The sequence below is a fragment of the Rosa chinensis genome, chromosome 7 (genome assembly GCF_002994745.2).
Source record: "Rosa chinensis cultivar Old Blush chromosome 7, RchiOBHm-V2, whole genome shotgun sequence".
Classification (NCBI taxonomy): Eukaryota; Viridiplantae; Streptophyta; class Magnoliopsida; order Rosales; family Rosaceae; genus Rosa; species Rosa chinensis.
Window position 1 is genome coordinate 2,685,424 of NC_037094.1, and position 23,771 is coordinate 2,709,194.

Consider the following 23,771-nt stretch of genomic DNA (forward strand, 5'->3'; position numbering starts at 1 on the left):
GAGAAACCATTTCCTGAATCTGGAAGTCAATTTTGAGTCCCTGGAGAGAAAGGCAAAGCACATTAAGCCCACATTACCCTCACGCGCTCCGTTCGAATTTCGCCACGCGCACCACCGAACCGGAAATGCCTTGAAACCATGGACTCGGTGGTCCAGTCTCCGCTGCCTCCGGCGTCGGTCCTCTCGCCCTCGATCCTCTCCTTCCTCAACAACAAGCTCCGGACCGATCAAAGTCTCAGCCAGGCTCCGACTCTCCTCTCGGAGCTCCAGGCCCAGTGCGGCGACTTGGATCAAGCCCTAATCGACCTCAATCGGAGCCTCGGATCCTCTCTCCTAGCTTACGCTTCCGTCTCCGATCGCGCCCACGGCTTCTTGAGCCTCATCGATTCGCAGTTGACCGGTCTCGAATCTTCTACTCGCTCCCGCAGCTCGGGTTCGCTTATCTCACTTTGCTTTTTTCTATCAGAAGCTCTTGAATTTCGTTCTAGTTTTCGATTTTGCAACTGATTATGATTTGTATTTATTTTGGTGATGGTGTAGATGGAGAAGGAGGAGTGGAGCAGATATTGGGGGAGGAGCTGCCGGCACTGGCGAAGGAAGTAGCTAGGGTTGAGTCGGTGAGAACATATGCAGGTAAGTTTTTTTTTTTTTTTTTGGACAATGAAGTGAATGGACTAGTTTTTGTTGCAAGCATTGGATTTGTTATGTGCATAATCACTTTCGTTTTGATAAGGATGGTTGTTCAAGCCCTCGTAACGTTGAGAATTAATATCTACATTATTAATGCTTCAATTCTGTGTTCGAGAAGAGAATGATGAATGATAAACTTAATTTGCTTAGTTCCATTCAACTTGTCATTTATCTTGTAAATGCCGTCTCCGGTGAAGGTGGCGTTTGAACTCTTTTATGCTTTGTTCTGTTTTGTGAATGTACTTGTATGATTTGCATTGTGAATGCCGCTACTGTTCTATAGGTTGTGTAACCACAAATTTATTTAGGTAGTGATAGAGGGCTAAACTTGAAGAAAATGCGTAGAAGAATATCTGATCTGCATGATATTACAAATTACAATACTGTATTTGTTTAACAGCAGGAAACCTTATCCAGCCTCATTGTCCATCTTGTTCTGAATTGCCACCAATTATACTGTGATATATCGAGTGCACTTACTATAGCTTAGCCTGTGTCTTCCTTGGGTTTTTTTTTGTTTCCTTTTCCTTTTCCTTGGGCACTAATTATCACAAAGCATGCTCAATGTATAAGCGAAGTTTCTGACCATTCTTGGTCTTTTTGTATTTTTCCATTTTTCCATTCAGAGACAGCATTGAAGCTTCAAACTATGATTGGTGATATTGAAGATGCTGTATCTTCCACCATGAAGAAAAACTCATGGAAGCATTCCTTGAAACAGAATTCTGAAGTGAGCACCCTTTGCTTTTGAAACAAAGTTTCTTATATCAATATTTCTTATGTAAAATAATGTTGTCTGCAGGAACTGCGTCTGGTTGCTTTTAAAACCCTTAAACTGACAGAAGACATGTTAACTTCAGTTACAAAGACGCACCCTCAATGGGCGCATCTTGTGTCAGCAGTTGATCATAGAGTAGATAGGGCTCTGGCCATTCTAAGGCCCCAGGCTATAGCAGATCACAGGGCACTTCTTACTTCCCTTGGATGGCCACCACCTCTTTCCTCAACTCCAGATTCAGGGAGATCAAATGATGTTCAAAATCCTCTTTTCACAATGCAAGGAGACCTTAAAGACCAGTACTATGAAAACTTTCTTGCCCTCTGCAGCCTACAGGAGTTGCAAAGACGAAGAAAATTGCGACAACTTCAGGGATATAATCGCGAACTTGCTCTGTACCAGCCACTTTGGGTGATTGAAGAGCTTGTAAATCCCATAGCATTGGCATCCCAACGCCATTTCTCAAAATGGATCGACAAGCCAGAATTTATATTTGCTCTTGTCTACAAGATCACCAGGGATTATGTTGACTCTATGGATGAACTATTGCAACCATTGGTTGATGAAGCAATGTTAACTGGGTACAGTTGCAGAGAAGAATGGATTTCTGGAATGGTTTCCTCCTTATCGATGTACTTGGCAAAAGAGATATTCCCAAACTACGCTCAACCCGATGAGGATGGTGTAATGGGTACTCAGGAACAGGCTAAAATATCTTGGCTTCATCTTGTGGACTTGATGATATCTTTTGATAAACAAATCAAGTCTCTGATAGAACATTCTGGAATCTTACTTTCATTTGAGGACGATGGTAACTTCGTAAAGGCTTCTTCTCTTAATGTTTTCTGTGATCGACCAGACTGGCTTGATTTATGGGCAGAGATAGAATTAAGTGATATACTAGATAAGTTGAAACTTGAAACTGGCGATGAGAGAAATTGGACAGTGAAAGGCCAAGGAGCAGGTCTTTTGTCTGACGCTGAAGATCACAAAGCTCCTGCAATTTCCAGTGCTTATCTTCGATGCCTATCATCTGTGGTTGATCGTTGCCGATCATTGCCTAGAATCTCTATGAGGTCAAGGTTTCTCAGATTAGCTGGGGGACCTGTTATACACAAATTTTTAGACTGCTTACTCTTTAGGTGTCAAGAAGCTGAAGGTCTGACTGCCTTGACAGACAATGATGCTTTGATCAAAGTTGCCAACTCCATTAATGCTGCTCGCTACTTCGAATCTGTTTTGAAGGAATGGTGTGAAGACGTCTTTTTCCTTGAAATTGGGTCAAATCAATACGACCAACCAGGAATGTCAATGGGTGAGCAAGATGGTAATGTAGATCCAGTTGAAGGTCTTGAAAGTGGTATTTTCTACAAAAACATTGTAAAGTTGGAGGAGTTTAGAACAGAGTGGGCAGAAAAAATTTCTGTTGTTATATTGAGGGGATTCGATGCTGAATGTCGTGATTATGTGAAGAACAGAAGGCAGTGGCAGGAAAAGGGTGAGGACGGTTGGACAGTATCTAAGTATTTAGTTGGTGCTCTTGATTATTTGCAAGGTAAAGTATTGGTGGTAGAAGTAAATTTGAATGCAGTAGACTTTGTTGGGGTATGGAGAAGTTTGGCAGGTGGGATAGATCGATTGTTTTTCAATGGTATTCTAATGAGCAATGCAAGGTTTCACGATGGAGGAGTTGAGAGGTTTGGTAGGGATTTAGAGGTTTTATTTGGGGCATTTGGGGCTTGGTGTTTGAGACCCGAGGGTTTCTTCCCTAGAGTAAGTGAGGGCTTGAAGCTGTTGAAAATTGGAGAAGAGGAACTTCAAAATAGTTTGGCTGGAGAGACATGGATGAAGGAAAGAGGGATCAGACATTTGAGCGTGGCCGAGGCAGAGAAGATTGTGAAGAGTAGGGTATTTACAAGTTGAGGGGCTCCCCAGGGGTTTTGTGCTGTACATGAAGAGAAACAATCAGCCATTTTGAGGAAAATTATTCAGTTCTTTGTAGTTGCAGATTGAGAAAACTATTGCGTTTAGTTGTTAAATGTAATCAAAACTTCTCAAAGATTGCTCATACATTTAAATGATAAATGTTTTCTTGAGTCTACAAACATATGGTATATATACTCTTGCTCTATTTGGTTGTATCATTTTTTAATACTTCTCTGCATCGATGATATTTCAGAACTGAAACTCTAACTCGCACATACTGAAGACAACAAGAGTGGCTGGATGTGGATCAATCTTGTTAAGAGTATACTTGGAATTGAAGGTAAGTTGGTTACTTGACATAATGCTAGGATCTAGCTTACACTGGGGGTGGACAGAAACCGAACCGGAGGCCAAAAACCGGCCGAATCGGCCCGAAAAACCTGCTCGGGGACCGAACCGGATGAAACAGGGAGGAAAAAAGACTTGACCGAACCGGACCGGATATATACTGTCCTGGACCGGTTCAGCTTGTGAACTGGCTGGAAAAAAAACGAACCGGTCCAAATAATTAATATTTATTTAAATTAATATTATTTATATTGATATTGATATTATTTTTAATAGTTGTCGATCTGATTGGTTCAAATGGTTACACGTACTCCTCATTTTACCTGATTGCTTTCATTGAAGAAAACCTAGCTGACTCATGTCGACTCTACCTCATTTCGTCGAGACCCTCATCTCTCTCAACTCACAGCGACTGCCGCTCTTCTCTCTCGACTCACAACAATCGAACGGTGACCAAAGGCGCCGACGACGCCGACTAACTCCGACCGAGGTCGTCCTCTCCTCTCTCTCAACTCATAGCGACAACCCTCTTCTCTCTTGACGCACAGCAATCGAACGCCGACCGAAGACGCCGACTAACTCCGACCGAGGACGTCGTCTCATCTCATCTCTGGATGGAATCGGTATGGGGTTCACCTTGATTTTGAGTTCGACTTCGAATCGATTTTGGGTTCAGCTTGTTTATGTTATCTCAATTCTTACTTACTTGCTTCTTCAGTTCTTCAAATCGATTTGGTTTTGTTATCACTGATTCCTAAGTTTGTTTGAGAAGTCTGAAATCATGATTGAGCTATTGTGTGGATAGTGATGATTTTGAGTTCGATTTCAAGTCTTAATGTTGTTGATTTGTTGATTTCAAGTCTGGTTGTTGTTGATCTGTTGATTTCAGTGTGGTATTTCCTTTTCTTTTTTTTACAGAGTGTTTGATAATTGATTTTCATTAGTTTTCCTTTACAGAGTGTTTGATAATTGATTGATAATGACTGTTTGAGTGTTTGATAATTGTTTGACAATGAGTGTTTGTTAATTGATTGTTTAATTGTTTACTGTTATTGAGCTACTAGTACAACAAATTAGTTGAGCATCGCAAACTATGTTCATTTCTGCTAAATTATGTGTTTGATTTCATTGTTAGGGAAGTGAAGCATCGCAAACTCCCAATGTGACACCAATTGGGTCAAGCACGGGAACAACACCAACTGCTACAAGTGAAAATATGCAGAGAAAAAAAAAAAAAAAACTGAACACAACCGACACCGATCCTCACCGCAAAAGAGTGTAACCGAAGTAAGCGGTGTGAGTTTTTAAAATGCGGTTGCGGTTTTAGGTATAGTACAACCGAATGAAGCGGTTATGTTGCTGTTTTGGCCCAACACCGATCCGCGCCCACCCCTAGCTTACACCATGCTGATGGAAGCAAGCTAGTTAGAGGAAGAAGATCTACTGTTGGCATCTGAAAAAAAATTGACGTTTCATCAATCGATCTCCGTACCCTGTTCCCCTTCCCCACACCAGTGTCTCTCTCTGCCTAGCTACGAAAGCCACTTGGTTCTAGCTGTGCTCGTGCCGGTGAGGCGGTGACAAAACAAATGAACAACACTGTTCAATCTGCAACGATTAAAGTTAATTAGCTAGGGCCACTTCCTAGCACGCGGAGAGGAACTCCGGTTTGGTTTTACTTGTTCAAGGTCTTTTGAGGCAATTCGGCCAACATCTTCAACACTCGATCTCGAGGAGGTCTTTTCGAATGAGAGCGATTAGGTAACCCGGCCTGTACTAGTACTCGATCTATCTGGCTGGAACCGCCCTGCTCGATCGTTAAGCGGCCATGCCATTTTCACCCAAACAAATAGAGTTTCTTCTGACATATATGCATGTGTCTTCCATGCAACTGATCCATCGATCGTCCTGAAGAACTTGAATAGAAGGTAAGCTTGGTGCATGAGCTAAGAAATATATATATTAAACGTGTCTACTATTAGACTGGTTGGAGGTTTCCCCAATCAAGATAATTAATCGACCCACCCTGCTGCTCGATCTCAGTCCAAAAGAAAGAGCCTACTATTCGTTCCTGCAGAGCATGGACCACCTGGACAATGATATTATTGCTAGAATTGAAGTAATGGGTCAGAGCTTAGAGCTAGCTAGTCTTGCATCATATATACATAGGTACAGTTCTATATGGGACACTCTCACAGAAAAGGAGCTAGGTAGCTTTTGCTAGCTAGGTCGGTAAATTTGATGAAAACAAGGTAGATTTGAAGTTGGAACATCAGACTGTACGTCACATGAATATTGTCGAGTAAATACCGAGATCCAAATAGTAAAAGAACAGCGTAACTAGTCTGCTGCCAAATTGAAGTCGATCGATCAGTGAGAATTTTAGCAGAATATGGTTCCGATGAAGGCCATCTCGAACCAATGGACGAACTGGATTTGTTCAACATGAAATGTACTAGCTTTAAGCAGTTATCAATATTTTAACGACCATCAATTTGGCTGAAATTTTGCAGAGATGATCTATACATTAGTACCGAGAAACTGAACGGTTGAGATGTAGATATACAACTGAAAAGTGATCATAAATCCTAATCTCGCTCTGAAATTTCAAAGCGAGACTTCACTTTGAATATATACATGTATATGCTGTAATAGAGGTTCCGTAAACGCTAATAAATGAACGGGCAGGTACGTACGGTGTTCAATGATCGAATTGCATCTCAAAGAAATTAAAACCAACAACGAACGGTCTAGCTAGGGACCGTGTCTATGAATAGTACTTCTTCTTATTAATTACTGAGCTAGGGGGGGGGGGGGGGGGGGGGGGGACATGTTGCATCTTCCGCTTCAGCTCAAGCTCGAAGAGGGTAGAATTAAATTAGTCGTGCAAGCTAGCTAGGTTTGCCCTCGATCTACTCTAAGCTAGAAGATGCCCAGGATCGATAACGGCAGCACCTTGAAGAAAACTGAGCTCGGGGGTCCATGAACAGAGAGACGAAGTTAATCAGTGCCCAGTACTGAGACACTGTACCAAAGTTTTTGTGAAGAAAGAAAGGATACGTACACATCACAGTTCATGAGTCATGAGCGATGGTGCGCACTGGAGTGCCACGCGCTAGCTGCAGAAAGTACCGGAAATTTAGGGCCCAAAATTGAGAGAGAGAGGCTGGTTGGTAAATGAGGCCAAAACACTCATTTATTGGCCGTTTCCCAAACAACCCAGATGGCGCCTTCATAGCCATTGTCTGTTTAGTTTAGTCACTCAACAACTTGTCTATGTTTTGTCACATCAACTCTTCTGATGCCAAACTCAATTGTCCTGTGAGTACGTATGTCATATCTCTCCATAGCCAAATAGACTATAGCTCATTTAATTACTTAGTGACTTGGTATTTGAGTCTTCTTCCATTCTTAAGAATGTAAATCTTCAATTTGATGAGATTCTTTCTGGGATTTTTATCTATGTTCTCTTTTACTTTTTTTTTTATCGAACAATAATAAAGGTGCAAGGACTTACAATGACGTCCTTAGTCTCCTAAATTAACCTCATATCTCAAAGAATTGTTTTGGAGTAATATCCCGTTTGAGATTGCTTCTCCTTTTCAAAAGTTAACTTTTATCTAAATTTTAGATTTTTTTGTATTTGGTAAATAAATAAAAAATAGCTTTAATTAAAAATTACAGGTCACTGAACTCTAATTTTAGAAGCAGCTCAAATGTTACTTTTAAAAACTGTTTTCAACGACTCTAAAGTTGTTTGTATACTGACAACACTTTTAAAAAGTATTATTTATCAAATACAGTACTGTTTTAATTCAAAGTTAAATATTCTGACAATACAGCAACAACATTTTTTTTTTATAAGTCACAGCAATCCCAAACTAAATATGACAGCCTACTCTGGTCTGACTATTATAAGGCTCGTCTTAATTGAGTGTTTCATCTTCTAATATAAAATTGAGATTGGACAGTAGATGTAGCTGATGTGATTGTTCCGAGTTAAAAGACGTAACTTATATAATTAAGTCATTGGGATTGGAGATGTGGAATGTTTATCTAGTCATTTACTTGTAGTAATTCAGTAACTAGGGTTCAATTGACTCAGAGGTTACATATGATTGAAAGAAAAATATACATGCATATATAACGTTTTAATCTCATCAAACATTTTCAGAAATCCATTCAGGCTCAAACAGAACCAAATTAAACAAAAGGTTTTAATTGACAAAGAAGAAGATGCTGAAACCCTAGGGAAAAGAAAAAAACAAAACCATAACAAAAAGAATTTATAAAGATATATAGAAGAAGGCAATGCATCACCAAACAACCTAATTGGTGTTATGTATTGGTGCCAAGACAAAGTATATTTTTGGGAACATGTAACACCAACGTCTATTAACTATTAATACACAGTAATTAGCAATCTAGCAACCTAATTGGCCCGCGAGTCCGAATAGGGGCAGATGTGATTCCCTAATTAGAACCATCAAAAGGGTGTTTGGCCATTTTGATGAAATTTCATAAGCCACAAGAAAAGGACCCCTTTTTTCTTTTGTACAAGAAGGGGGCCTTGTTGTCCCAAATTGTTGTACAAATGGGTCCTCAAAAACATATCAATATTGTTTTTGTCCTTTTCTAATCAGACGATTTGTTTCTCAGCCTCATTTTCCCACTCTCTTTTTAAGCAGTGCTTGCCTCCTACTTTCAACTTCCCCCTTAGCCATTCTTTCCAGGAAGCTAATTAAGCAAGAGAGTGATACAGCAAAGCTAGTGCTTCCAGTTTCAGCTACGTACCTAGCTATAGCCATGTCAGGCCGAACAACAAGAGCTTCTCAACCCACAGAGGACGAGATTAAGGAGCTCATCTTAAAACTACAAGCACTGCTACCACAGCTTAATCATAGGCCAAACACAAAGGTACAGGCCAATTTTCTGTTTTACTCACCATTATTCTGTTGTTTCTATTTGAATTTCATTCATTAATTCTTTTTTCTCCTCTTGACGACTAATCTTTAATAGCGATGTTCTAAGATTACTAATTTTCACTTCATCACGGACAAAACAACGGCACAAGATGGTTATATTGAGAGACTTTGGAAGAGAACATTTCCAATATATGACCAACTGCGAACACAATGAGAATGAGACGTGATGGAAAGGAAATTAAAACAGATGCCTTTATAATCTACTGAATTTCCTGCTTCAAAGTTCAAAGCCAACAGAGCTAGTTACCCCCATGCACTTTTAAGTAATTAAAATAAGGGGAGCTCAGATTATCTTGGTGAAAAGCTATATTTTCTAGCATGAAGCAGAAACCTTAATCAACATAGAAATTTTGAACAGTCATGCATGGTTTTAAATTTCTTAACTATTAGTTTTCCATAAAGAATATAATTACCAATAATTATGTGGTTTTATATTTTGCAGGCATCAGCATCAACCATTTTGGAAGAAACTTGTTCTTACATCAAGAGGCTGCATAAAGAGGTAGGCGACCTGAGCCAAAGACTATCTCAACTACTGCATGATTCTGCAGAATTTGTTGAGGTTGATGAAGAGCTAATTACACGACTCCTCTCCAACATTAATTAATTAATAATGCAGCTAGCTCGATCTTTCTCTCTCAAGCTCTCTCTCGCCTACTTAGCTATAGTACATCTATTATTAATTGTAATATGAGTTAATTTGGTTGTTCTTGTACTCCAAGTCTCCAACCAATGAGAGATAATATATATATAGAATGAGCGGAATATGTTTTTTATTTTATTTTTTTATTTTCCAGTGTACCCTTTTCTGAGATGTCTCTCTATATTGTTGAAATGCTAGCTTCTAGCTATTTAATTAGCATGTAATAATTATTGGTCCCCAGATCGATATTAATCATGAATTAATATTGTGTAGCTATAGCTACTCAGAACTGACCAGAAACATTTCTTATCTTTTAGTACTATAGTATCACAATCATTCAATGATTAAACCAATTAGGACAAGGGAAATTTATTTTTTTGAAATTAACCAAATCTCCAAAAGGGTGAGTTGTCTGCTAAAACGGACTTTGTATGTATTTATGGAGATTCATGGTAAAATGGATGAGTCATTTCCCCAAGTATATATATTAATGGGGATGATTCATTTCCCCGACTATATTAATGGGAGAAGATACCAGACTACCAGAGTTGAAATTGTAAAGGTCAATTGTTAACTAACCTAGCTATCATTATTTCATCCAACTTAATCAATCAAGCATGACTTTCAATTCCTATAAATAATTTTGTAGTACTGAAGGTTGTCAAGAAACTTCAAAATTTCAAAGCGTTTTTTCATTGGGTCGGCAGAAAAATTCAAAGTCTTGACTCCGTACAACTTCACCATAAGAGGATCGTTGAAGTGAATGTTATAAATGCACCCGCAAAAAAGTTGATTTATGTATAACATAGTTATCAAAATAAATGCTCAACAAAAAAAACAAAAAACATAAAAACCACATATTCTTAATACGAATCATCGCTAAAGGGCGAAACATTTGTGTAAGGCAGCAATGCCACTTGAGCTACGCTGGCCTATTGAAATGGTGCTCCATGTTATTGTTTTTTTTGTTTTTTGTTTTGTAAATAGAGAAGTAAATACTATGAAAAATCAAATTGAAGGAGAAGCATAACAGAGTACAAGTCATGTGTCACCCTAAACTTAAAGCAAATAATGTAACCCAAACCTCACGAGAAACTTAGGCCAAATTTGACATAGCTTAGGATTTAAAGTTATGTAATGTATGATGTGTTTAACTTAGCTTAGTGTAAAATGTGTTTAACCCTATAGCTTTTGTAATGTAAAATGTGTTTAACTTATAAGTTAAGTAGCAAAAGATGTTTGGTAAACTTTAATAAAGTAGCCAGCTCATTTCAAAGTTATACCATTAAGTTGCTGCTTACAAAAATTGACAAAATGCAGCTTTCAAGAGTTAAAAGTATTACACCATGTACCCAAATTTATCCATTTACTAGTCATTGAGATGGTAAACGATAATTATCCTTATTTTTTACCTTTGTTTCGGATTTTTAGGGGTTTCAAGAGCTGACTTTTTATTCGGGTCCTTTTTTTATGAAACTTCCTTCTAGAAAGTTGTAGAGCATGTTAAACCAAATTTGTGGATAGGCGGCACGTTAAAATCGGAGTTGTAACGAAGAAGTTATTAGGGTTTAAACGTAGTGGCAATTTTATAATTTTGGAAGGTCATTGTAGTATATTGGGGTGTTTCCCGAAAGGGAAACTTACTATTTTTGGGGGCTTTCGTTTTGGGAAGTCGAAGAGAGAGAGAGAGGGCAGACCGGCATCGAACTTCTCGGATTCCCAGGCGCAGATTCCGACCACCTCCGACCGTGAAACTGGTCCCATCTGGACTGCCTCAACTTCCTCTTCCTCCCAGTGGCGACTTACCACTATTGTTGCGATACAAGGTGCAGCAAGCAAGAACTCTGGCAACGTTATCTGCGGTTTTCAGGCCAAATCTCATTATTCTGGCCACCTTAGGCCGTGCCACCGCCCATATCTTGAACCTCTCTTCTTCTGGTTCTAACCCAACCTGTGGGTAACTCCAATTTTGCTGGAGAAAGGAGAATCGACGATCAGAGGAAAATCTAGGGTTTTTGAGCTTTCCAGGACGACCTGTAGACCAAGTTTGAGAAGGAAATCGTTGGACGGCCGTTGTAGTAGCAAATCTGTGAGTGAACATTTGTTTTTTAAATTAAATATGCATGCAGTAATATAATTTTAAATATTGATTTACCATATTATTTTATTTTAGTTTGATATTTGAGTATTTTGAGATTATGAGATTTTCAAGAGTTTTGTGAAATGATTTCACTAATAATTTGAAGTTTTTTTTTTTTTTTGAAATAATTTGAAGTTTTTTTATGAGATCAGAGATTAGTTAAGAGTATTTCTACGAGATTTTATTGCATGCATGGTTTTGAAGAGAATAAATTTGAGAAAGCATTAAATATTCGTTTTATTTTGTTTATAATTATTTATTTTCATCCACTCACTCTAATGGTTTTTCAAATGTTTTTTCTTGGGCTTTTCGATTTCTCGTGCCCAGTCTGCAGAGTAGTTGAGATCGAGCTTGTGTAGGAGTCGAGGCATAGTGACCACCGCTTCCATCTTCTTAGTAGGTTATATGTTAACCTACTTGTACCTTATTTCTGTTCATTGTCTAGATTTGCTCTGATGACCGTCTTTTAGTTGTGTTAATAGAAAGATAATTTGATTTTCAAACTTGAGTTTCAGAATTGTCTTATATTACTTGTTGGGAAGTTTGTTTATGAATTGTGGGGAGTATATAAGCTCCAGAAGTTGAGGATGAATTTGATTATTAAGGAGTGTTATAATGTTTTTTTACAAGTTTTGGGTAGTCAACTTTTAGGAGATGTTCTGCCAAATTTTCGGTGGAATTGCTTCTAAGGTGGGCCCCTCAGGGCCTGTTTCGGGTTTCAGAGTAAAATTCAATTCGAGTCCTGTTAAAAAGTTACCACTGTTTATAATTTAAGTCAAGCTACCCCAAACTGATTCTTAATAACCATAAAATGACGACCACTCAACATCCGCTGGATTGACAAAAGAAAATATTCCAAGTGTTGAATCGAATTTATTGAGAGTTGAGAATAATAACGAGATTGTACACTCATTCCATATTTTACTAACAATAATTTAAACATCAATTTAGTGTTCCATAAGGTTTGCTTATTGAAAGTAAATCTAGATCATATTTTCATAAACAAACCAAAAACAAATGAGCTACATAAACCAACAACAAAACACAATTCAGATTTTCAAGAAGAAAATGAAACAACCCAAAATCTCAATTCTACCTGTTGAGCTTGACCGGTCAAGACTATTCACTGCTTTTTTGCCTTGTATTTCCACTATTGAGCTTGACCAGTCAGATACTGTTCACAAAATGTCACGACTAGTCAAGTTTTTAGTCAAGTTCAATAGTGGAAATACTTGACTAGTCGTGACATTTTGTGAACAGTATCTGACTGGTCAAGCTCAATAGTGGAAATACAAGGCAAAAAAGCAGTGAATAGTCTTGACCAGTCAAGCTCAACATGTGAACTTGCTTTTAATCTAATGGAGTGGACTGTGGCTAAACCTGTCAAGAATGGCCTTGAAATTAGCCACAATGGCTAAGCTGTTGCTGGTGAAGTCCATCGACTTCTTTATCTTCTTCTTCACTTCATCAACACTGGCTGATCCCATCTCTTCCAAACCATCCAAGCACGTCTCTTGGTCCGTCACCGCACTACTTATCCACGTCTGGACGTCCTTGACCTTTGCTTCAGTCAACGCTTTGCCCACCACCATTGCCGACACCGAGTCATCGAGCTGACTCAACGCGTCCTCCACCTGGTCCCGGCAGTCACGGATGGCGGCATCGGAGTTCATGGTCTTCAACACCGAAGAGAGATGGGAAAGCTCGGAAATGGAGACTTGGAGAGAGAGCTTGAGGATGGACTCAGGGTCTGGTTTAGGAGAGCTGTTGAGGGAGGAAATGGAGGTGAAGCAAGACTCGGGGTACCGAGTCACGTTGCAGACGATTTTGATGGTTGACTCGGCAGAGCTGGAGAGGGATGGGGACTCGTCTTTTGGCTCGGTAGTGGATTCATGGATGAGAGCTGCGAGCATGAGGCCGATCACAAAGGTCAAGCCGACTATTGCTGAGATGACAAGAGCGGTGATGATTGGCCTTTTGGGTGGTTGGGGGATCTTCTGAGCTTGGACTTCTAGGTGGTGTTCTGGGTTTACCTTGCCGTAGCCTTTGAGGGCGTTGATGGAATCCATTTCTGGTTTTGGGGTTGAGAAAGGTAGAACAAGATGGGTGTTTTTGGGTTGATGACTTGTGGCGATTGAGTACAGGAGAAGCAAATTGATGGAGTGTAAGACTTTTTCCAGAGAAATCAAAGAGTAATAAGGAATATAAGATAAAAGGAGCACCCAGACCTATTAGATACCAACAGCTCACAAAGGAAAACATTGGGCGAAAACTCATAAAAGTCAGAACCGGGTAATTTAATCTCCAGTAATATAATTAATCTTAATTATTTCAAAATTTCTCGCAAGCAAAGATTTCACTCACGAACTCAAAAACTAAGTTCAGAACCAGAAAAAGAATGATGCACAAAACTACGCCCATGTAGGAGTTATTGAGAAGCAAGTCCTAGAAAAAAATGGTTTTATCTCATTGTTCATTCCTCATCCTCTTCATCATCTCCTCCACCAGAAGCCTTCTTGGCAGCTGCCTTCAAGTTCCTTCTCTTGACTCTACCGGGACCTCCGCCACCCAATGGACTTGTAATAGCAAAATCAATGTGCTTCTCGGAATCACATCTGACCATGAAGGATGGAATGTTCACCACTTGCCTTCCGACTCTGCAAAATAACCATCAGCATTGTCAAAATAATGTTTCATCATCTGCTATCAACCACGTATTGCTCAATGTTTAATGTTTGGTAATCTAAACAATCCACTGATTTTTCATTTAAATCAATATCAAATGAGTTCTTAGCAGGAATGACAATAAGAAAAGGCTAAACAACAGACACCTTTCAAGAACATGAATATCTGAAAGCACTCTACTGCTTACATCAGTTACATGTGAACTGAGTAGATGACACTGATGTCAGAAGATAACTCCCATATGTAAGAAATGCAAGCTTTCTACAGTACAATACGTGAGCTTCAAAACTCATAGATTCAACTTCACCAAACATTAGGGTCCATGTCTATCCTTTCCCCAATAATCAACTGGCCAGTGCTACACCCATATACCAAGACAACAAGTATCTGATATTGTTCCTATGTTAACAGAGGCATTTATTTGAGATTGATCATATACTCAAATTCCATGATTGATATAGTGGTACTAAAATTTTATTGTCATCTACATTCTACTTCTAGAACAAAAAACTATAAGGTAAAATCACCTGATATGCCTCTGCCTGATGAGCACACGGGCATGATGAATGGACTTTGCCAGACCCTTCTTAAACACAACTGTCTGCAGGCGACGCTCAAGGAAGTTCTCCACGGTCAAAGCCAAAACATAATCAAGCTTGTTCTGCCCCTCGTCCAAAAGCCCATAACGGTTCATCCTCCGAAGAAGCGCCTCACCCTCAAAGATCCGACGAGGGTTCTTCTCATCAAGGGTCAGAAGCATCCTTGCATTGTTACGGATTCGGCTGAGAGCATACTGAACCCTCCAGAGCTCTCTCTTGCAACGCAGCCCATACTCTCCCACCAGCTTCAGCTCAGCATCCAAACGCTCCTTCTCATAAGGCCGACGGGGCTTCTTAAACGTCTTGCCATCTAAAATTTTTCACAATTTCCTTTACAAAATCAGAATCCAACAGCAAACCACAAAAACACACCCAACTGAGCTAAAATTTCATCTTCTTCAAACCCCATCAGCTAACACAAATCACAATTGAACCTTTATAAATAATGTTTCACATATGAGGCACAATGATTAAGCCTATGTTCATCTCAGCTTTTCCTAGAGCTTACTGAAATTAAATACCACATACATTCTAGCAAAACTTAAACCTGATCACTACCCAGAAAGCCAAAAGTGTGAAATCAAATGAAAAATTAAAAATTTGATCATAAAAATCAAAACTTTCTAACCAAAAAGATCAAAGTCAGCAACTTTGATCACATACTCAAATATCAGATACCATATGATATACACAGTACTTCATCAAATGTCAGGGAAATAGAGAAAGAACTTACAGTTCCGATAGAACACGACGTGAACCATGGCTGCTCCACTCCGGCACGGCGGCGACTTGTGCCTCTCTCTCTCTCTCTCTCTCTCTCTCGCTCTGAAAATAGCCGTAAATTCTAGCTCGCTCTACTTATATTAGCAGAGAGACCCTAAAACCCTAACCCTTCAATATTGAAGGGATGGTCCATAACGTTATGACCCAATTCTAAATTAGGGCCTATGCATGAGATCCAATTGTAATTTTGGGCCTACATATCATTGTTTTCATTTTATTTTAATTTATAAAAATGAAACCGACAATATTCTCAAAAAACAAAAAAAACAAAATGAAACCGACAAAGGCTTGACTGCTTGAATTATGAGGATGCAACCACCACGTTTTTTGCATTACAATGCCGAGGCACTGAAGGCACATCTTTGATATCAAATCTGGGTTTGGTCCATAGGGACACACATGTATGGTTCAATTAATAAGGTGTTCAAACCACTCACCATAGTTTAATTCTTCATATATATTCACCAGAGAGCTAAAGATATATATACACATAACGCTCACCTAAATGATCCAATGTAATGTATTGGGTTGTAATTTATTTCAAATAAAAAATTGCAAGAAAAAACATTACTATTTTCAGATAAAAAATGCATCGAGTTTATATGTCACTTCAGATAGTTGCTAAACAATAAATGTTATTTATTTAATTTCTTATAATTTATGCATCTAAGTTGTGTTTCTCCACTATTGCCTATTGGACGGCTTTGAGACTCTAGTCTTAAATGTAAGGTTTTAGACTGATCAAGACTCATAAAATTGCTAAACAAATAGAAAGCTGCTCACACTTCTGCAGGCCTTCAATTTTGGACAAGTATAGATACAAGTATTTATAGGATCAAAATAGTAACAAAATAGATCCACAAATTACTAGTCACATAATGTATAGCAATGTGAGTCCTAGAAATTGTAAAGGGTAAATCTTAGGAGTAAATCAGACCATGTTTTGTGATGGTTGACAGCTACATACTAAGGACACAAAAACATCAAATTGAAAAGATAAATTGCACTCAAGCTGTCGCTCATAAATGACATTTAACTTTTTTTAACTAAAGAAATAACAAATGTTACACCATTATTCTTAACTAAATAACATAACCACTGTTATTTAAAAAAAACGTTAATCAACTAACCAATAAATAACACTTCGTATAGAAATATATCTCACATAACCGATTACTCTAATGCTCTGTTTAATTACAAATTCAGGCTGCTAGACTTTGCGAGCGGTCTAAAGGTTCTTTTGTTTATATATCTCTCTCTAGGGGAACGCGCTCCACGTGGTAACCCTAACCTAGGTTTCTCGCTGTTTTCGTCTACTCTAGTCCGGCTGCGTCGAGGTGTTGTTGTAGGCCATTGGCCACGCAGGCGTGCATCGAGTGCGGTCGGACAGGATAGTGGTGTAAGTGATTGGGGATTAGGGCTGGGAGGATTCTCTTTGCAGTGGTTTCAGTCGAAGGCAGTGGCTGCACTGGAGTCCGGTGAGGGGCAATTGGTGGAAGTCGGTCATGTAACCGGGCGCAGCCAATCTGATTTCCAGGTCTGGGTATTGATCTGCTTGGATCTTGTTGCAGATGGAGTGAAGATGGGGTGTGGCTGGGTTTCAAACCACATAGCAGAAGGAGGCGTGATTGTGCTCTTGAGATTGGGGGTTGTGGTGGTGGTGGTTCCAATTTGTAGGAGCTCAATTGGCGGCAAATCGACAGTTGTTGGGGTCCAAAAGCTGCAGTGCGACGGGCTTAGTGGTGTGACGGTGGTGGCTGACCTCCGTGTGCCAGAGTAGTCTCGGGCTGGACGCATTGCTTGGGCCCTTCTGACCTTGGTCCATTTGTAGGCCAGTTTTTGGCCTGGCGGTACCTGGGCCTTGGGCTTCACCCTAGGTTAATTAGGGTTTCTTTATTTTTTTTAATGTTGTCTTTTATTTATATTATTTATTATGTTTGTGCTTTTTGCGAGCAATAAGTCCCTATAGTAGTCTTGTAGGTGTAGTCGGGCTATGTGCCTGTGTATGCACTTAGGTGCTCTAGTTAAGCGACGAGTTCCTTGTTTCGTCAAATAATCGCTACCGCCTAGTAACATGGTGAAACTAAGTGTCGTCAAATCTATCATCTAGCGGTAACATAGTAGGAAAGCTAGGATTATAATAACTATGTTACGTTGTAATCGGGTTACATATTAAGTTATTTTTCCATTATGTCACCACTATGTCAAAGCAAATGGAGTAGCCGGTATAACACTATTTGCTAGTAGGTGCTTGTTAGAATATACAAGTCTTCTGTAGAGCTTCCTGATATTATTTCAGAAAATACTCTAGATGCTTATTGTAATAAGGGGCTTAGGCCTGATGTCGTCTCTTAAATTTGAGAGTTACATGTTTAACAGCAGCCGCACCGGCTCTTTATAAAAAGGGAAATTCGTTCAAACAGTGTCTGAACTTTTCCAGACTATTAATTTTCATACCTATATTTTGAAAAATGTCATAATGGTACCTGAAGTTTTGGCCCCGACCTAATTTATGTACCTAGCAACAGTAAAGTCGTCAAGGGCGTTAAATTTTGAGGGGTAAATCTGGAACTTCAGGTATTCTCAAGGGAAAATCTTCTAAACAGTGTCTGAACTTTTCCAGACTATTAATTTTCATACCTATACTTTGAAAAATATCAAAATGGTACCTGACGATTTAAGCCCGACCCAATATTCATACCTAGGAACAGTAAAACGGTTGACTCCGTTGAACAGTACCAGAAAAGTATGCCAATAACTACCATGCCCAATACGAGATTCAAATACCAATATCAACATGGTATACCTAGATCTAAATATTCATATACCCGTATCCAGAAGAACTCAGGAAGATCGGCGTACGATGCCAGACCACCGCCAACAGCCGTGCTCAGACCCATACTTGATCGGAACCCGACCTTCATCTACATTGACGACCTGAATTCTGAATCGTCCTCCGACACCCCATGCCAGAACCTGACTTAGGGTCCCGCGTCAAGGCTGTCTAGCAGGTTGCCCAAACTACGACATCCCGTTTTGACAGAGATCGGAATCGCTTCGCCATTCCATTTCCGACAGAGATCGGACCCAGACTTGACCCAAAGTGGAATTACCAAAATTTCAGATTCCTTTGCTATCAGACTCGTCGGATTCCAACCTAAAGCATTGAAATTTCCTTGTGCATCCACCCGAATAATCTCCATGATTCCAATTATCTGGTGAACTAGGCTTAAAACCGAGCACACACTTGCAAACCAAACCATTTTTGCTGTTATAGCTACCAAAATTTCCACATGCATCTACCTAATCACGACTTTTCTTTCCTTCTTCTCTGTTGTCTTCTCCCAAACCCATCAAAAAAAGAAAAATTGAAATTGATTTCAGCTGCAAATAATTGAATTTGATTTTTTGGATTGTGGGTTTTGGAATTTTTGATTGAAATCGAAGCAGAGAAGATGCTGGAGAAGATCGCGTTGCCGGCGAAGCCATCACTGAGAGGGAATAATTGGGTGGTTGACGCCTCACATTGTGGATTCGATCTGTAATAGCGAATTCCAACATATCTTCTAGTACCAGAGCTTCTGTTAGGAGTAAAGAACCCGAGTTCAATTTTTTCTCCTGATAGAAAACTGAGGTAGGTAGCTGAGTTCTGCGGCTCTCAACTGAGGTAAGACGAAGACCTTTGACTTCGAGGTCTGGGGGGCAATATTTGAACCCAACGGTTTATTGACATACTTTTCTGGTACTGTTCAACGGAGTCAACCGTTGTACTGTTCCTAGGTATGAATATTGGGTTGGGCTTAAATCGTCAGGTACCATTTTGATATTTTTCAAAGTATAGGTATGAAAATTCATAGTCTGGAAAAGTTCAGACACTGTTTAGAAGATTTTCCCTTGAGAATACCTGAAGTTCCAGATTTACCCCTCAAAATTTAACGCCGTTGACGACTTTACTGTTGCTAGGTACGGAAATTGGGTCGGGGCCAAAACTTCAGGTACCATTATGACATTTTTCAAAGTATATGTATGAAAATTAATAGTCTGGAAAAGTTCAGACACTGTTTGGATGAATTTCCCTTATAAAAAAAACAAAAAAAGACTTTGCGAGTGACACTGGTCAAGTAGTGATGTGTGGTGCATATTGGTGATTGTGCCGTCCCTCACAACAGCTAATGATGCATCATGCATGTGAAAAAGGTCACCACCAATCCGGCGTGGCTTCCCACTTTAAAAAAGATTATCAACCAATAAAATCTTCAATAAAAGAAAAGATAAAACAATTCTAAAAACAAAAACAAAAACAGAATCCTTCCTGTTGACAAATGGAGTTACAAAAACGTCTAGATTGCAAAATATATGAATAACAGACACCCTTCATTTCGGTGCCATCCCTTCAGTTTCTCTCTCTCTTTATTTTCTCACCGTTCAATTCAATTCAATTCAATTCTCAATTCTCAATTCCGTTCCGTTCCGTTCCTTGAGTTTCTGTTTCTCACTATCGTTTTTTTTTTTTCTTATTCAAAAACACAAAAAACAAAGTTCTGTTTCAGCTCATTTTCTTTTTTCAAAGCAAAACCCCTAATCTTCTTCCTCCTCTTCTGTTTCTCACTATCTGCATTTTCCATTCTTCTCTGCTTTCTTTGAATTGAAAGGGTTGGGAAATTTGGGTGGAAATGGCTTCCAACATAGGAATTATGGACAGTGCTTACTTCGTTGGAAGGAATGAGATTTTGACTTGGATCAACAATCGTCTTCAGCTCAATCTCTCTCGCATCGAAGAGGTTTGTTCTCTCTGTATTAGCAAAAAAGGAAGGATCTTGATTATGGGTTTCTTTGTTTCAGCATTGTTAACTAGTTCTTGTGACCCATTTGGGCAGAAATCGTTTTGGGTTTCTATGTTTCTGCATTGTCCTTTTCTTGATTGCTTGCCAATGTTAGAAAGATTGGATTTTTATGTTTATAATGCTTCAAAGTTTGGTGCTTTTCTTGATTCTGAGTTGAAATCTTACCCACCAAAAGGTTAATTGTGGTCATTAGTGCTGAAAAGTCGAATGTTTTATCATCTCTTCACTAGTTGTGATGTAAATGTTGCTTCTTTTCGTGCATTTTCGCTGACCCATTTGATCACAAGTACATGGGTATGTTCTGACTGATTAGGTAACTTAATTGCGGATTTTGATATTAGCTCGTTACTCTACTTGAGGTAACTTTGAGTTTACACCTCAATGATTTGGAGCTATGGTCTTCCAGGAGTCTCTTAGCTAATTATCTGGTTTGGGTGTTGAAACATTTGGAGAATGCAAAGAGTACGAGTGTTTGGAAAGAAAAATGCATGATGCTGGAATTAAGTTACTGGAAGTTGGATGTCTGCTAGATTTTGCTTAAGCAATCGTCATTAGGACTTTGGTCACATCATGATATTTTCATCTTGTAAACTTTATATTTAACCATGTAATTTTTTTTTTATATTTCTAAACATCTGAGCAAATGTGGCTAGGCTGCATCTGGTGCTGTGCAATGCCAAATGATGGATATGACGTACCCAGGAGTTGTTCCAATGCACAAGGTATCACTATCTTCAATCTGCACATTACATTGAATTAACATTTTTATGGCTAGAATAGCTGCAGTGTCCCTTTTTTCTAACGGATTGGTTTGCCTGTCTTCTATTTTGCTTATTGTAGGTCAATTTTGATGCGAAGACAGAATATGATATGATCCAGAACTATAAGATTTTACAGGAGGTGTTCAATAAGTTAAAAATTGAGAAGGTATTTTAATCATACTTTAGCTTTGTTTGCTCTAGGATAACATGCATTCATGTATAGGTACTTCTTCAGGTTTAGCTTTAATAGTTGGTTGGTCTCAACTTTATCTAGACTATCAGGAAAAATGAAAGATCACTATGCAAGACCCATTTTATAGGGATACGCTGTTGGTTGTATGTAATTATACCTCAATTATTTATGTGTTAAGACTAGTGTATGATCTTTTGAGACTGAGGCTGACATGTAATACCATAGCGATACACCATCCCAGTTTTGTTGGTTGGAACCAAAATCTGAATGCTGGTCTTCCATGTTGTAAGTTTTAACTTAAATGAGTTGGAAGACTGGATTAGTGAGAATTTTTCTTGACCAGCATATTTTATTTCTATTGATTGCTATTCTCTCTCATTTTTTCATTGGCTGTCTTGCAGCCTCTTGAAGTCAATAGGCTTGTTAAAGGCAGGCCTTTGGACAACTTGGAGTTCTTACAATGGCTGAAACGATACTGTGATTCTGTCAATGGTGGCATTATGAATGAGTATGGATCATCTTCTGTTTTTGGCTTCTCTATTCAGTGAATGTTTGCTTGTATTGAACTGATAATTCTTTTACTCCAATTCACTTTCTTTTCTCCTTGTAGAAATTATAATCCTGTTGAGCGAAGGTGCAAGGGAGGGAAGGAACGGTATGCCAAGGGTTCTCAAAAAATCCCAAAATCACTGCAGGCAAACAATTCAGGTGACCCAGTTGGTCTTAGCAGAACCTCTGGTTAGATCCCCTCCCCAAAAAGAAATACAAATTTGTTTTAATGCTGCATTAATTATTTTTTCTAACACCTCCTAGTGCTTGTTTGATGCTTGCTTCTGTAGGACCAAAGCAAGGGAAGACTTATGCAGGGGCAGGTGGTGCTAATTACGAAGGAGAGGTCCTAGCTTTGTCTAAGGAGGTATCATTATAAGGCCAATGTCTGTTAGTTGTTGCTAAATGAACCTTTCTTCTCCTTGATGTGTTTTTCGATTTGTCTTTCCCAAAAAAGTACTATATTCTTTGAACTGGTTTGCCCTGAGCAGTCAATGAACTATCAGTCGTGTGTTGCTCTTTTTGAACTCTGTTGACTCGTTAAAACCTACTGAAATAGTGAAGTTTGTCTAGCTTTGGTAATTTGGTCAATTCCTAAAATGTTGTTTATGCTTCTACTCTACAGATAACAGATCTCAAGGTCTCGGTGGACCTTTTGGAAAAAGAAAGAGACTTTTACTTTGGAAAACTGAGGGATATTGAAATTCTTTGTCAAACGTCTGGATTGGAGAGTATCCCGGTAGGATTTTCTGACAGATTTTTAATATGTATTGGTCTTATGGTTTCTCTTTTAATGTCCACATATACAGTTGATTCAATGGATCAGCTTCCTACCATTTCTTGCCCTCTATTGTGCTGTCTTGCCCCAGTTTTCAAAACTCACTTGCATCTGGGTGACCATTGACAAATGAACATTTGTGATGCTAGAGTTACAATCTTTTATCATCTATGAAGAAAATTATTGAAATGGTCAATGAAACTTTGAGCTTATGACCTATGAATACTGTAGATCTGTGATATTCTGAGTATTCTTTTTCTTACGAGCCAGGATATCTCTTACTTTTTCGCTTTTGGAACATCTCTCTTGACACTGATGTAGTAGGATGATACGCACAGTTGATAACTGCTTGACTTATCATGCTTCTGATTAAATTTAATGCAGATGTCAGTAGCAATAAAGAAGATATTGTATGCTGCTGATGCAAAAGAATCAGCTCTTGCCAAAGCTCAAGAATATCTCCTTTCCGTGAAAGAAGATGAAATTGAAGCAGGAGCTGGAGCTGGAGCTGGAGCTGGACCTGAAGCTGAAACAGATCCGTGAGTTTTAAAAATGGACATGCTATTTGCCTGGGTAGCTAGATCTAAACAAACCCATGGATCAGTGATCTCTGTCAGTCAAGTGAAGAACTTCTTATTCCTCTTTGAATGTGCTGAACAGATTGTTGTGGATTGAAAAGAAATGACTTCTTGAATAATAGTGCCTCTCCAGTAGTTCTACTGAAAGCAGTGACATTTGTTTCACTCAGATCTTTCACTGCTTTGTTTGTGGATAGTGTGCCCTAGCATTTTCACTGCTCTGTGTAGTGTGAAGCCCAGTATTATTGAATCTTGAATCTCTTATTTAGCTATTAACCCCCATCTCTCTGATAGTTAAATTAAGCATGCCAGTGTTTTAACTAACAGGGTTGCTCAATGTGAGGGAAGTTAATTCAACCACAAGTCTATTTCCCCGGTCTACATATAGAAATTCTTTTGCAGGAACTTACCAGAGTTGCAGTATACTTTCCAAGCATGATACCCACAATAAATCAATCCACAAGCTCAGAATTCACAGTTAAAGGCGAGGA

The 23,771-nt window shown here is 39.0% G+C and overlaps 5 protein-coding genes across 6 annotated transcripts; 3 read left to right on the forward strand and 2 right to left on the reverse strand.

Moving 5' to 3' along the window:
* The first annotated feature begins 35 nt into the window (after nucleotides 1-35).
* Nucleotides 36-3,586, forward strand: LOC112176997 (RINT1-like protein MAG2). Its single transcript, XM_024315143.2, has 4 exons — nucleotides 36-433; nucleotides 541-633; nucleotides 1,317-1,420; nucleotides 1,493-3,586. Exons 1-4 carry the CDS (start codon nucleotides 139-141, stop codon nucleotides 3,389-3,391), a joined length of 2,391 nt encoding a protein of 796 aa, XP_024170911.1. The 5' UTR covers nucleotides 36-138; the 3' UTR covers nucleotides 3,392-3,586.
* Nucleotides 3,587-8,442: 4,856 nt separating this feature from the next.
* Nucleotides 8,443-9,626, forward strand: LOC112180531 (transcription factor ILI4). The gene is made up of 2 exons (XM_024319089.2): nucleotides 8,443-8,659; nucleotides 9,170-9,626. Exons 1-2 carry the CDS (start codon nucleotides 8,549-8,551, stop codon nucleotides 9,332-9,334), a joined length of 276 nt encoding a protein of 91 aa, XP_024174857.1. The 5' UTR covers nucleotides 8,443-8,548; the 3' UTR covers nucleotides 9,335-9,626.
* Nucleotides 9,627-12,410: 2,784 nt separating this feature from the next.
* Nucleotides 12,411-13,723, reverse strand: LOC112179304 (pectinesterase 3). Its single transcript, XM_024317687.2, has one exon. The coding sequence runs from the start codon at nucleotides 13,577-13,579 to the stop codon at nucleotides 12,866-12,868; it is 714 nt and encodes a 237-aa protein (XP_024173455.1). The 5' UTR covers nucleotides 13,580-13,723; the 3' UTR covers nucleotides 12,411-12,865.
* Nucleotides 13,724-13,803: 80 nt separating this feature from the next.
* LOC112179305 (40S ribosomal protein S9-2) lies at nucleotides 13,804-15,663 on the reverse strand. Its single transcript, XM_024317689.2, has 3 exons — nucleotides 15,528-15,663; nucleotides 14,723-15,104; nucleotides 13,804-14,167 (listed from the first exon to the last, which is right to left on the reverse strand). The coding sequence occupies exons 1-3, from the start codon at nucleotides 15,553-15,555 to the stop codon at nucleotides 13,984-13,986; spliced, it is 594 nt and encodes a 197-aa protein (XP_024173457.1). The 5' UTR covers nucleotides 15,556-15,663; the 3' UTR covers nucleotides 13,804-13,983.
* A 4,279-nt stretch (nucleotides 15,664-19,942) lies between these two features.
* Nucleotides 19,943-23,556, forward strand: LOC112179315 (microtubule-associated protein RP/EB family member 1A). Of its 2 annotated transcripts, none has more exons than XM_024317703.2 (8): nucleotides 19,943-20,358; nucleotides 21,075-21,143; nucleotides 21,262-21,348; nucleotides 21,777-21,883; nucleotides 21,986-22,083; nucleotides 22,215-22,291; nucleotides 22,550-22,663; nucleotides 23,087-23,556. In XM_024317703.2, exons 1-8 carry the CDS (start codon nucleotides 20,251-20,253, stop codon nucleotides 23,243-23,245), a joined length of 819 nt encoding a protein of 272 aa, XP_024173471.1. In that variant the 5' UTR covers nucleotides 19,943-20,250; the 3' UTR covers nucleotides 23,246-23,556. The 2 variants fall into 2 exon arrangements, with proteins under 2 accessions (XP_024173471.1, XP_024173470.1); XM_024317702.2 differs by having other exon boundaries at nucleotides 19,946-20,358; nucleotides 21,986-22,113.
* The last annotated feature ends 215 nt before the right edge of the window (nucleotides 23,557-23,771 follow it).

Bases quoted from the DNA above. Each gene is read 5' to 3' on its own strand.
- LOC112179305 (XM_024317689.2), bottom strand. From the start codon at position 15,555: ATGGTTCACGTCGTGTTCTATCGGAACT. The intron at 15,105-15,527 runs GTAAGTTCTTTC...GAAAAATTTTAG, and splicing joins CGTCGTGTTCTATCGGAACT to ATGGCAAGACGTTTAAGAAG. The intron at 14,168-14,722 runs GTGATTTTACCT...GTTATTTTGCAG, and splicing joins ATCAGGCAGAGGCATATCAG to AGTCGGAAGGCAAGTGGTGA.
- LOC112180531 (XM_024319089.2), top strand. From the start codon at position 8,549: ATGTCAGGCCGAACAACAAGAGCTTCTCAACCCACAGAGGACGAGATT. The intron at 8,660-9,169 runs GTACAGGCCAAT...TATATTTTGCAG, and splicing joins ATCATAGGCCAAACACAAAG to GCATCAGCATCAACCATTTT.
- LOC112179304 (XM_024317687.2), bottom strand. From the start codon at position 13,579: ATGGATTCCATCAACGCCCTCAAAGGCTACGGCAAGGTAAACCCAGAA.
- LOC112179315 (XM_024317702.2), top strand. From the start codon at position 20,251: ATGGCTTCCAACATAGGAATTATGGACAGTGCTTACTTCGTTGGAAGG. The intron at 20,359-21,074 runs GTTTGTTCTCTC...AAATGTGGCTAG, and splicing joins ATCTCTCTCGCATCGAAGAG to GCTGCATCTGGTGCTGTGCA. The intron at 22,114-22,214 runs GTTAGATCCCCT...TTGCTTCTGTAG, and splicing joins TGGTCTTAGCAGAACCTCTG to GACCAAAGCAAGGGAAGACT.
- LOC112176997 (XM_024315143.2), top strand. From the start codon at position 139: ATGGACTCGGTGGTCCAGTCTCCGCTGCCTCCGGCGTCGGTCCTCTCG. The intron at 634-1,316 runs GTAAGTTTTTTT...TTTTCCATTCAG, and splicing joins GTCGGTGAGAACATATGCAG to AGACAGCATTGAAGCTTCAA. The intron at 1,421-1,492 runs GTGAGCACCCTT...TGTTGTCTGCAG, and splicing joins CCTTGAAACAGAATTCTGAA to GAACTGCGTCTGGTTGCTTT.